General features: G+C 41.4%; 1 protein-coding gene across 1 annotated transcript in view; it reads left to right on the forward strand.

The window, feature by feature from the left end:
* The window catches only part of LOC122264021 (uncharacterized), a 170,720-nt gene extending 158,502 nt beyond the window's left edge, over positions 1-12,218 (forward strand). The window contains exons 3-4 of the mRNA XM_086535119.1: positions 5,083-5,258; positions 12,161-12,218. Of these exons, the coding sequence (XP_086391245.1) occupies positions 5,083-5,258; positions 12,161-12,218 (234 nt within the window). The remainder of the gene's footprint in view (positions 1-5,082; positions 5,259-12,160) is intronic.
* The last annotated feature ends 333 nt before the right edge of the window (positions 12,219-12,551 follow it).

Consider the following 12,551-nt stretch of genomic DNA (forward strand, 5'->3'; position numbering starts at 1 on the left):
GTGTGGTAGGTGAGAGGTGGTAGGGTAGTTTTGTGTGGTACGTGTGGTAGGTGAGAGGTGGTAGGGTGGTTTTGTGTGGTATGTGTGGTTGGTGGAAGGTGGTAGGGTAGTTTTGTGTGGTACGTGTGGTAGGTGAAAGGTGGTAGGGTAGTTTTGTGTGGTACGTGTGGTTGGTGGAAGGTGGTAGGGTAGTTTTGTGTGGTACGTGTGGTAGGTGAAAGGTGGTAGGGTGGTAGTTTATGGTACGTGAGGTAGGTGAGAGATGGTAGAGTAATTTTGTGTGGTACGTGTGGTATGTGAGAGGTGGTAGGGCGTTATTGTGTGGTACATATAATAGGTGAGACATGGTACAGTGATATGTATCCATGGTGTGATTAGTTCCTAAATGAGAATATCAAGCTGTAAAAAATAGATATAACCTTAACGGTATCATTTGCATACTGTTCTTCCGTTTATGAACAATGCAATAGCACGAAACATACGAGGCTATGATCAGAACAATAAGAATTTAATAAGAAAATAACGCTTTCAAAACACAATTGATAACAAAAAACAAAACAAAAAATATATCTCCAACTTTAACGAAGGAGAGAAAAAGAGAAAAGTTAATAAACGAAAGAAAGGAGAGAGAAAGGAAACAAACAAATAGATAAGGGATTAATATTACGAAAGGTGAAATAAAACAAGGGTGATGAAGGAGAGGAGAGGAAAGGAGAGGAGAGGCGAGGAGAGGAGAGGAGAGGAAAGGAGAGGAGAGGAGAGGAGAGGAGAGGAGAGGAGAGGAGAGGAGAGGAGAGAAGAGAAGAGAAGAGAAGAGAAGAGGAGAGGAGAGGAGAGGAGAGAAGTGGAAAAGAGAAGAGAAGAGAAGAGAGGAGAGAAACGACAGGATAAGGAGACGAAGAAGGATAGAGAAGGAAGTCTTTGAGAAGAAGGATGAATAGGATGTTAAATAGGACTCGAATACTGGATGTAGGATGGGGTCGGGCGGGGATGGGGCGGGGGGGGGGGGGGGGTATGGGGGGGGGGGGGGGGGGTAGAAGGTAGGAGGTAGGGGAGGGGGAAAGTAGAAAAAGGGACGAAGGAAAGAAAGGAAAAGATTTCGAAGGTCTGGAAGGTGGAGTGTGTGCGTAGTGAGAAGAGATTGGGATAGGGGGTAGGGGGGTGGGGTGCGCGGAAAGGAGGAAGATTCAGAAGATAGGAGAGAGAGAGAGAGAGAGAGAGAGAGAGAGAGAGAGAGAGAGAGAGAGAGAGAGAGAGAGAGAGATTTTGATATGTTTATTCATACTATATACATTGTATACACATGAATAGGCATAGGAACTATGCCTAAATGATTTGTACAGTTCATGTTAGACTCTGAGACATACATTGTTGGTAAAGCAGATATTACTGTGACCCTGTCAATCAATCAATCAATCAATCAAGAGAGAGAGAGAGAGAGAGAGAGAGAGAGAGAGAGAGAGAGAGAGAGAGAGAGAGAGAGAGAGAGAGAGAGGAAGAGAGAGAGAGAGAGAGATTGAGAAAGAGAGAGAAACACCTCAATAAAAACAAACAAATAGAATGAACAAATAATAAAAAAAGAACGAAAAACAGACATAAACATAGTCAAGCAAAACAAGCAAACCAAGCGAACGAACAGGAAGAGCGGAGACGGAAGTAAATGATTAAAAAAGATTAAGCGTCATTCTTTCGCAGAGAAGAATAACGCGTCTCGGAGCCAAAGGGTTGCAGAATCACTTATGCAAATTCCGTTGCAGAAAAAAAGAGGGTAGATGAGAGAGAAGGAGATCCAAATTATGTGAAAAAGGGAGATTTTTTTATTTTATTTTGGTTGATGGGGAATATGGTACCATTCATCCTGACGAGATGTTTAATAAAAGTAGAGGGAATTGTGTTTGTGTGTGTGTGTGTATGTGTGTGTGTGTGTTGTGTGTGTGTGTACATACAAAATATAGAAGGGAGATATGCTACAAAAACTGAAACAAGAAATAGCAAAAAAGAAAAAAAGGAAAAAAAAAGAAGATAATTTCCTTCAGTTTTATTAAAACTCTTATTAAAACTCTCGTAATAAGAAGTCCCACATCAATCACCACATCACCCTCCTTCAATCACGACATAAATCACAGCCATCACCCCCCTCCCCCCCTCCCCCCTCCTCCCGCCCCCTAAAAAAGAAACTATTGATTTTGCAATCTATAAGCCCATCGAACGGGGTCGTACCAAAGGGCTAGTCAAAGGCCCTTAAATCATTGCAGAGTTGACGACCTGGGGATGGAGGAACGACCTTGCTGTGAGTCGTGACTCCTCCTCAGGTCGTGGGAGTCTTACGGGAGCGCCTGTGTGTGGCCACGTGTGTGTGGGAGGGTGTAGGGTGGGGTGGTGGTGGGGGGGTATGTGTGAGTATGTGTGTGTTAGGGGGTTGTGGATGTGTGTGTGTAGGGTGGATGGGGGGGGGGTGTAGGGTGGGTTGGGGGTGGGGGGATGTATGTGTGTGTGTGTGTGTTTGTTTGTTTGTTTGTTTGTTTGTGTTTGTGCGTTCGTGTGGAGTGAGGAGAGGTTATGTGTGTATGTGTGAAAGAGATAGAGGTAGCAAAAGAGAGAGGAAGATAATGAGAAGAGAAGAACAGAAGAAGAATAGAAATAAAGAAGAGAGCAATGGGAAACAGATCAAAGAGAAGGAACAACACACAAGAACAACAAGCAGAAACAGTAAGGAATAAGTAAGTAGGAATAAGAAAATAAGGACATAGAGGAAGAGGAAGAGAGGAAAGATAGAGTAATAGGCTTGTAATGACCTCTGATTGATTGATGGGCCAAAGGACGGCACGGAGAGATGAAGGGATAAGGAGATGGAAGGATAGAGGGATAAAGGGAGGGAGGGAGGGATGGTAGGAGGGATAGAGGGATAAAGGGAGAGAGGAAGGAGGGATGGAAGCAAGAAGAAGGGATGAAAGAAGGACGGAAGGAGGGATGAATGGAGGGAGGGAGTAACGCAGGAATGGAAGGAGGAGGAAGGAGGCAAAAAGGAGGAACGGAGAAAAAGTCTCTTGGTAGTGTCAAGTGGATTGTGAAAAAAAATATTCCAAAGAGGACGTGGAAGTGTAGATAGATGAATGACATAATTGACAAAATGGAAGTTAATGCCGAGTTGCTAGAACGCCAAGTGAATGATGAGGTGTGTCTGTTTGTATGACTGTGTGTTTCACGTGTCATGAGGGAAATCGGAGAGGAGAAAGGGAAAGGAGGGGTGGGGTAGGGAGGGGAGAGGAGAGGAGAGGAGGGGAGGGGAGGGGAGGGGAGGGGAGGGGAGAGGAGAGGAGGGGAGGAAATTGAAAGGAAGGGAAGAGGAGAGAAGAGAAGAAATAAAAAAAAGAAGAGAGGACAGAAGAGAAAAGAGGTAAGAGAAGAGAAGAGAGAAAAAAAAGAGAGGAGAGTAGAGAAAAGAGGGAAGGGAAGGGAAAGGAAGAGAAGGGAAGAGAAGAAGAAAGAAAATAAGAGAGGAGAAGAGAAGAGAAGAGAAGAGAAGAAATAAAAGAAGAGAGGAGAGAAAAGAAAAAGAAAAGGAAAACAGTAGAGAGAATAAAACGGGAAAAAAGAAAGAAAGAGAATAAACAAGGCACAGAAGAGAAGAACCAGAAGAGTGCATAGTGACTCAAGATAATTATAAACACTCCAAACAATCACGGAACAGTGAAATTATAACCCAGTGAAAACATGCAACTGTTTTCCTATCCTTTTGAATGACTGTGCATTTTATATCCATATTTTGTAGCCATATTTTGAGATAAGAGAATGTCTTTTAAACTAAATACCACTTAAGTTTTGTTGTTCATTCAATATGATAAATATCTCCAGCAGCATGACATAGGTATAGTCTAATTATCTGTATTATATGGTAACTGTTCACACACTAACAAAAGCCTGCCTGTTTAGCGCCACGAATAAAAGATTTTCATGATGTATAAAAAAATAACAAAAGATTTTTAACTGAGACTTGATAATGAGAATGGAGATGAGGAAGAAATGAGAGGTATTGGAACTGAAGTGGGAAGAGAAGGAGGGTGAAAAGAAAATTAGAATTGAAATGAGAGAATGTAAAGGAAATGATGAAGAGAAAATTGGATAAAAACTATTGAAATGAGGAAGAGAAAGAAGAAAAGTAGATGTGAAGTGTGACAGAGGGATGGAGAGAGAGAGAGAGAGAGAGAGAGAGAGAGAGAGAGAGAGAGAGAGAGAGAGAGAGAGAGAGAGAGAGAGAGAGAGGAGCAGAGCAAGAGAGAAAATATGAGATTACATTTTAGTGGACCATAGAAACGAAACAAAACTGAATTAATTTCAGTCTTTTTTTCCAAACAGAAATCACAGTCAAAGTAAACCTAGACTAATCCCCAACAAGAAATACAAAAACTTATTACTCATTCCTTCTCTGCAAAAAAAGAGCTACGAAAGAAAGAAAAAAAAATATTGCTTAGTAGAGCTAACTCCAAATGAAGAAGAATGAGAGCCAGAAAAAATAAATGAAGATTAATTATCAACGTCTTCAACATTTTCACTGTTATCGGCGCCGAGAGACTGAGCGACTCTTGTGTTATCAGACCGTAATCTTTCAAGTTTATTAAGCATATCCTTTGCTTAAGAAACTTATTCAAGGGTTTAAGGCTTTCATCTGTGTGGGGTTTTGAGGTTGCATTTTTGTTTCTTTGTTTATTTGTTTTTTTTTGTGTTTTTTTTTTGTGTATTTTTGTGAAGTGTGGAATTTACGGTTTTTTGGATATGTGTTTATACGAAAAATATTATTGTGGATTTGAATGTTTTTATTTATATGTATCTTCATATTAATATATAAGATATATATATTATATATATATATTCAATATTTATCTAAATATTTATATATATATATATATCATATATATATATATATATATAATTATATATAGAAGATAGAGGTTAATTTAATTATCAATCCGATTATGTTTGTTTGTGCGGTTTGTTTAGAGCTTGTTTATTTTCATAGACGATGCGTTAATTTGCACTTATGAATCCAATGCATTTGTCTGATTTGCTCTTATTCTGTTGCAGGTGAGTGAGGTCGAGAGTCTCGCCGCATCGCGTAAGTTGCCGCAAGATCATGCATATTCAAGATGTCTTGTTAGCGTCTGCCCATCACCGAGGAGATTCTTGTTGTTTGTGGAAGCAAGAACATGCACACACGCATGCACAGGAGCACTCACACACATATACACACACACACACACGCGAGCACACACACACTCATACTCACCCTCACCCTCACCCTCACACACACACACACACACACACACACACACACACACACACACACACACACACACACACTAGTAAGCGCAGGAGTGCCGCATTCTTGTCCAACTTTTACATGTGTGGATGTCATAGAAGAATTTCTAATCTATATTTTTCAAAGTTATTTTAGATCATTATTCATATTAATAGAGTGTGAGTGACTGTATTTGTGAAATGTTTTTTTTCATAATTCCTTTATTTTAGTTAAAGAGTCGAATTGACACAAAAAAACTATAGGTTAGGATACGCCGTCTAACCTTCACTCCTTGACACCTCTCACACCCATGCGATCCCTCACACCGCATGGGAGGCTTCACTCACACTTCCTTTCTCCTCTTCCTCTTCTTCCCCCTACTGCTCTTCTTCTTCCTCCACCTTCTCGTTGTCGTCGTCCTCCTCCTCCTGTTCCTTGTTCTCCTCCTCCTAGTCCTCCTCTTTTTCCTCCTCCTCCTCCTCCTGTTCCTTGTTCTCCTCCTCCTAGTCCTCCTCACCCTCTTCCTCCTCTTCCTCTTTCTGCTCCTTCTCCTCTCCTCCTCCTCGCCTTCCTCTTCCTCACAGTCCTCCTCCCCCTCCTCTTCCTCACGTTCCTCCTTCTCCTACCCCCACGCCCCTTTATCTCCCACCCCCTCCAAAGCCTCCATGCCTCACGCAGCCCCCACCCCACCCTACCCAGTCCCCCACCCTCCCCCTCTAATCTACACCCTGATCATCCTGTGTGGATATTTCTTACGCATTGTCTTACGTCCGTGTTTGGGGGGTGGGTGTCCGCGTTTGCAAACCTGCTTCTCTCCTCCTGCATGTCGACGGGGTGCGGGAGAGGGGGGGGAGGGGTGTGGGTGAGGGGTGGAAGGGGTGGGGAGGGGTGTGGGTGAGGGGTGGGTGAGGGGTGGAAGGGGTTCGGAAGGGGTGGGGAGGGGTGTGGGTGAGGGGGAAGGGTGGGTATTGGTGTGAAGACTTGCTGTGAGGGGTGGAAGGGGTTCGTATACTCTGGAAGTGGTGTGGGAGAGGTGGGTGAGGAGAAGGGTGGAGAGAGAGAGAGAGAGAGAGAGAGAGAGAGAGAGAGAGAGAGAGAGAGAGAGAGAGAGAGAGAGAGAGAGAGAGGAAGAGAAGTGAAATATTTGAGCCCTAAACACAATCAGAGATATAAAAACGACCCAAGAAAATCTCCTTTATAATAATAATAATGATAATAATAATATTAATCATGATAAAGATAATAATAATGGTGAAAGTGATATTGATAATGATAACAACGATATTGATGATAATAATAGTAATAATGATAACAACAATGATAATAATAATAATAATAATAATAATAATAATAATAACAATGATAATGATAATAGTAATCATAATCATAATAATAATAATAATCATGTTAAATAAACGAATAAATAGATAACGAATGAGGTAAATACCAATTCTGACCAAAGAAAAGACGAATGGCCGACGGAGTGAAAGGCAGGAAGAAGGAAGAGCAAAGGAGGCAAACCTTGGTCCAAGAACAGGAAGTTAGAGATGATTTTTTCTCCGCTTTTTGCTATTATTTGTTTGCAGGTGCATGCGTCTTCCGGTGTGTGTGTGTTGCTTCAAGGCTATCACTTATAAATGAGAGATTATTATCGTCATTAAGGATAATGATGATAAACAGAATCCATCCGCCATTTGAATAAATTACGTTACTATCTCAAAGGATTATCAGGATGTTTTATTGGATAGTCGTGGATTTGCATAATCTATTTGATGATTCACTTGTCAGGGAATAAATGGACGAGGGAAGCTGTCTGTGAATGTGATTGGATTCGTTCGGTTTAAGTGTGTTTGAAGTAAAATCATAATTCATCTGGAATTGTGAGAATGTCTGAGGTGATAATGGTGTCATTGTGGAATTATGGTGATTGGAGTTATTTTAATGGTGTATCGGGTGAGGGAAAATATTAGTTGAAATCATAAAAAAAAAAAAATGTCGTGAAAGAAGTCTTGAAATTGTAGTTATTCTTTTTCTTCGTGCTTCCCCCCCCCCCCCCCCTCCTTACACTGAACCCCAGCAGCTACTCCTCTCATCCTCCTCTTCTCCGTTCCTCCTGCCCTGCTCCCCTCTCGCTCCCCTTCTTCCTCCTTCCCCAACGCTCTTCTCCCTCTCCCTCCTCTTCTTCCACCACCCCCTCCTTCTCTTCCTCTTATTCCCCCTCCTCCTCCTCTTCTTCTACCACCCCCTCCTCCTTCTCTTCTTCCCCCTCCTCCTCGTCTTCTTCTACCATCCCCTCCTCCTTCTCTTCTTCCCCCTCCTCCTCTTCTTCTACCACCTCCTCCTCCTTCTCTTCTTCCCCCTCCTCCTTCTCTTATTCCCCCTCTTCCTCCTCCTCTACCACCCCCTCCTCCTACTCTTCTTCCTTCTCCTCCACCACCCCTCCTCTTACACCTCCACCTCCACCCCCATGCTCTTAGGCCGTGTCATTCGTCAGTAGTCTGTTTACCTCCCAAAACAAGGCGTCGGCGCCATGATGAGTCTCGCAGCCTGGCATCACAAGGCGCCGTGACTGTCTCTCGCCAAACCGTCTTATTCTAGACTGCTTCTAGACGGCATCCTCAGAGGAAGTTTTCTTCGTGTTCTATAAACGTTCGAGTCCGGATGTGACTTCTTGAGAACTTCCTGCATTGCTGTCCTTCTAACTTCTTTGTTCAACGCGTGATATAATTCCGTGTCCTTGATGGATGGAGACCGTGATGTCATTTCGTTTTTTTTCTGTTTCTTTTTTTTCACAATTTGCTTTGATCTTGTTTTAACCCCGCGGATGATGAAAAAGGGAGAGATGACGTCACGGCTATTTTAAATTTTTCTTTCGCGGGTTCAGCGAGACGGAGGAAGAACAGACAGGGACACGGAGGCCTGGGGGAGGGGGGAGGAGGAGTCTCGACCTGTGCTATACGACGAGTCCTTTAATCTTCAGCAAAATCCCTAATGACTCCCTTTGGTCTGGGTCGAGACATTATAATATCCTTAAGATCCCGGGGTCACGGCAGCGAGGATAAGGCTAGATCTCCTAACCCTGGTGGAAGGATGTTGATGATACAGCGGGATGAAAAAAAGAGAGACAGAATTTCGTCCCGAGACAATACCGCCATTTCTGATTTTTCAACGAAATGAAAAGACCGGAGTGAAAAGTTAAACATATACAAAGAAGACATCCTTCGTCCCGAATCTCCTTTATTATTTATTACTTGGTTCCGCCCTTTGTTTACCTGGCGGGAAGAGGCGCACTCTTTGTGGTGCTTTTTTGCGTTTGCTTTTCGCGAGAGAGAGAAAGAGAAAGAGAAAGAGAAAGAGAAAGAGAGAAACAGAGAGACAGAGACAGACAGAGAGAGAGAGAAAGAAGGAGAGAGACAGACAGACACAGAGAGATGGACAGATAGACAAACATTGGAATTTACGAAAAAAAAAACATAACTGAGATATCACCAGACTTACCACATCTTTTAAGACAGTGAAAGACTTCACTCTCCTCCACCTTCTTTATCGTTCCATTCCTCTTCTTTATACATGTCTTTTCTTATTCAGTTTTTTTATGATTTAGTTCCTTTCCATCATAAAACAAACATATTTCGAAAAGTTATAGAAAAATTTATATACGTATATTACATGATTCAAATTATATACAGACATTGTTCATAGTGATCAACGATTTGTACTTCCACTATAGAGAAGTAGAGAATAAGAAGGAAGTTAATAAAGAAAGAAAAGAAAAAGAACAGGAAGAGAAAAAAAAATCTGCCAGGCTTTTCGGTTTGTTGTTGTAAGCGACGAACAAAGCGCGCGAAAATCTCCCTATTTTCCCGCGCGAAGGATGGAGGAGGGGGGGGGGGTGGAGAAAGATGGGAGGGGAGGGGGGCGAGGAGGAAGGATGGAGAAGAAAGGGTAGAAGAAGAGAATGAAGGGGAGGAGGCGGGTTAGGGTGTGAGGGGGGAAGAAAGTGAAGGGAAAAGAGAAGAAGAAAAAAAAGGGGAGGGGGCAAGGAAATGAAGGGAGAAGAAGAGAAAAAGAAAAGAAAAAGCTGATGATAAAGAAGAAGAGAAAGATGAAGAAGTGAAAAACGAAGAGATAGACGAAGGAACCCAAGAATAAAAGAAAGGAAGCGGAAGGAGAGAAGAGCCGAGGGGAAAAGAAGAAAAGTCGTTGTTTTGAGAAAGACTGTACTGGTGTGTTGATGACGTCACGAGGGAGAGGGAGAACACCTGCCGCCTCACACTTTATGGGAAGAGAGGTCAGCGCGTGGCACCTTCGGCTTGCCTCCCAACGTCGCCCTCGGGACCTGGGAGAAGGGGGAGGAGGGGGGAGGGGGAGAGGTCGAGGAAGAGATGGTTCCTGTTGTAGTCTTGTTATTTTTGTACAATATGTGAATATGATTATATAATTTTAAAACTTTTTTTTTTCTTTCATTTTTTTATTATGTCTTTATGGTGTAATTTTGTTTACATAGGAAGAAAATGCAATATATGAAGAGGCTATTATTTTCACTCTCCTCTTTTTTTTCTTATTTTTTTTCTTCTTCGTAATGTTTTTTTCCACAGAAAGAAAATGCCATAGAGACGTTTTTTTCCTTCTTCTTTTTCCTCCAAGACTTCAATGCTTAATCCGGGATTCGAGGAACACGGGAATAGACACTTCGTATTATAGCATTATTTTATACAATATATAAATAAACTTGAATTATTTTCCCTTTCTTCTTTTTTTTCCTTTTTTTCCTTCTTCACAAAGTAAGTGTTAAAATTAGAATTTTAAGAAAAGCTTTATAGAGACGTGTAGTTTTACCTCCAAGACTTAGACGTTTAATCTGGTGACTTTTCTGTCTAAGAAAATCTCTTCTTTTCTTTCTTTTTTCTTTGAGTTGTTGACATGGCGTGAAGCTGATTTTAGCAATAGTCCTCGGGAAGATGGACAACGGCAGAGCTATCATTGAAGGAGAAGCAGATAGGATTTTCGGAAAGGCAGTTTGTCCACTATGATCCCTATCATTGTGTGGATGTCTGCTCTCTCTTTCTCTCTCTCTCTCTCTCTCTCTCTCTCTCTCTCTCTCTCTCTCTCTCTCTCTCTCTCTCTCTCTCTCTCTCTCTCTCTCTTTTTCTCTCTTTCTCTCTCTTTATTTACATATATGGGTGTGTGTATATATATATATGTATGTATATTTATATTTATACATTTATATATTTATATATATGTATACACACACAAACATATATATTCATGTACGTATATACATACACATATATAAGTGTGTGTGCGTGATAACATGTGCATTTATATATATGTGTATGATAGTTCTATTGCCCACGTCCTTTCTTACTTCTTCCGCCCTAGATACTCCCATCTCTTCCCATCTCTCTAGCCTCCTCCCCACCCTCTCCATCCCCTCTCCCCCTACCCCCTGCCTAGGGAGGGATGTCGGAGTCCTGTTGGTCGTCTCGCGTCTCCTCCTCCTCCTTCGTGCCGCCTCGCGTCCTGGCCGAAGGAGAGGAAGAGTTTGCCAAAGAAAATAGAATATGTTTTTTCTTTTCCATTTTTTTTTTGGTTGTTGTCTTTCGTTTTTTGTTTTTTTGCGACCGCTCGGATTTTTTTTTCTCGGTGTATTTTCGGTATTGTTTTTTCTTGTCATGTTTGGACGAGACTAAATGTTTTTTTTAGAGTGTAATGTGACATTTTTTTCCCTAACAGTGTTTATTTTTTCAACGGGTAGACCAAAGGAGAGTGAGATAAATACATAAAATTAGAAAGAAAACTTTTAAAAATTAAATGAAAAATGAAAACATGGCATGACTACCATTTGTTAACGAGTGTCAAGTACGTTGACCAGTCGTATATGTCAAGCTGATAATTATTATCATCATCATTTGATATAATTATGTAATTGAATTCCGATTATTCAAATCTTTAAATTATGTTTGTACGAGAAACTTAGCTATCAAAATGCATAACCTTTGACACTTATCATTACTTCAAAATCATCTCTTATACGTAAATCCTTGATTACGATAATAAAAAACAATACAAAAAAGGATAATTCATAATAACAACAATTATGATAATGACAATAATGACTATATATCAACACATTTCATTATACTATGTAGACTGCAGTCCTCCGGCAACGCAATATGACTTGAAATACTGTAACATATCACATATGCTACGAAAAAGTGTACCATAATTAAACCATGTTCATTCAAAGTTACTATTACCCTGTTATTATAGTATCGCGTTACCCAACCTTAACTGTTTACACTCTCCGCGCCTCTCCACTCGCTACTGTCCAGCGCGAAAGAGATGGGGGGAAAGGGTAATGGAGAAATAGGGGGAGAAGGAAGAAAGAGGAGAGAGGGAGGGAGAGGGGGAGAGAGGGAGGAAGGGAGGGAGAGAGAGAGGGAGGGCGAGAAGGGGAGGGAGGGAGAGAGAGAAAGAAAGAGGGAGGGAGAGAGAAAGAGGGAGAGAGAGAGAGAGAGAGAAAGAGAGAGAGAGGTGGGAGAGGGAAATGAAGGTCTAGGGGAAGTAAGAGAGAGAGAGGGAGGTGGGAGAAGGGAATAAAGGTTGAGGGGAAGTGAGAGAGAAGGGGAAGGAGAGAGCGATAGAAGGAGGGAAAAAGAAAGGGAGAGAGGGAGGGAAAGAGAAAGGTATAGAAAGAGAGGGTAGAGAGAAAGACAGTGTTTGAGAGAGGGAAGAATGAGAGAAAGAGAAAGATAAAAGGAAAAACAAAGATAAAGAGAAAGAGAGAAAGAGAGAGGATGAAAGAAAAGAAAAAAAATGGTATGAGAATATATACTTTAATAAAAATATTCCTCCCAGTTTACCCCTGTGCTCAAATAAACTCAGCGTTGTAAAGGATCGAGACTCCCACAACTAACCTTAAAAAAGCGTCCTTTTCGAGCCTTAATAGCACAGTTGCCGACGGGACTTTCAGAAGACTCAAGTTACAGATTTATATAAGGGACTAAAATAGCCGACGATCTCTATTTTTTATTTTTTAATAATATTAACCCTTTTACATTTTCCTCAGAATACCAATTGGTTTCGTTTTAGACAAATTAAAATCCTGATGTAAAAGAAATCTTGTCATATCTACGGTAAATTACAAGAAATAATGTCTATGTTTGTTGAAAAAACCCGCACCTAAGAGATTCGCTGTTCATTAAGGCAGATTTTAAACGGGTGGCTTCATAGGCTTGGCAGGTTCTCA

The sequence above is a fragment of the Penaeus japonicus genome, unplaced genomic scaffold (assembly GCF_977035675.1).
Source record: "Penaeus japonicus unplaced genomic scaffold, GWHDUDI00000001_assembly GWHDUDI00000003, whole genome shotgun sequence".
Lineage (NCBI taxonomy): Eukaryota > Metazoa > Arthropoda > Malacostraca > Decapoda > Penaeidae > Penaeus > Penaeus japonicus.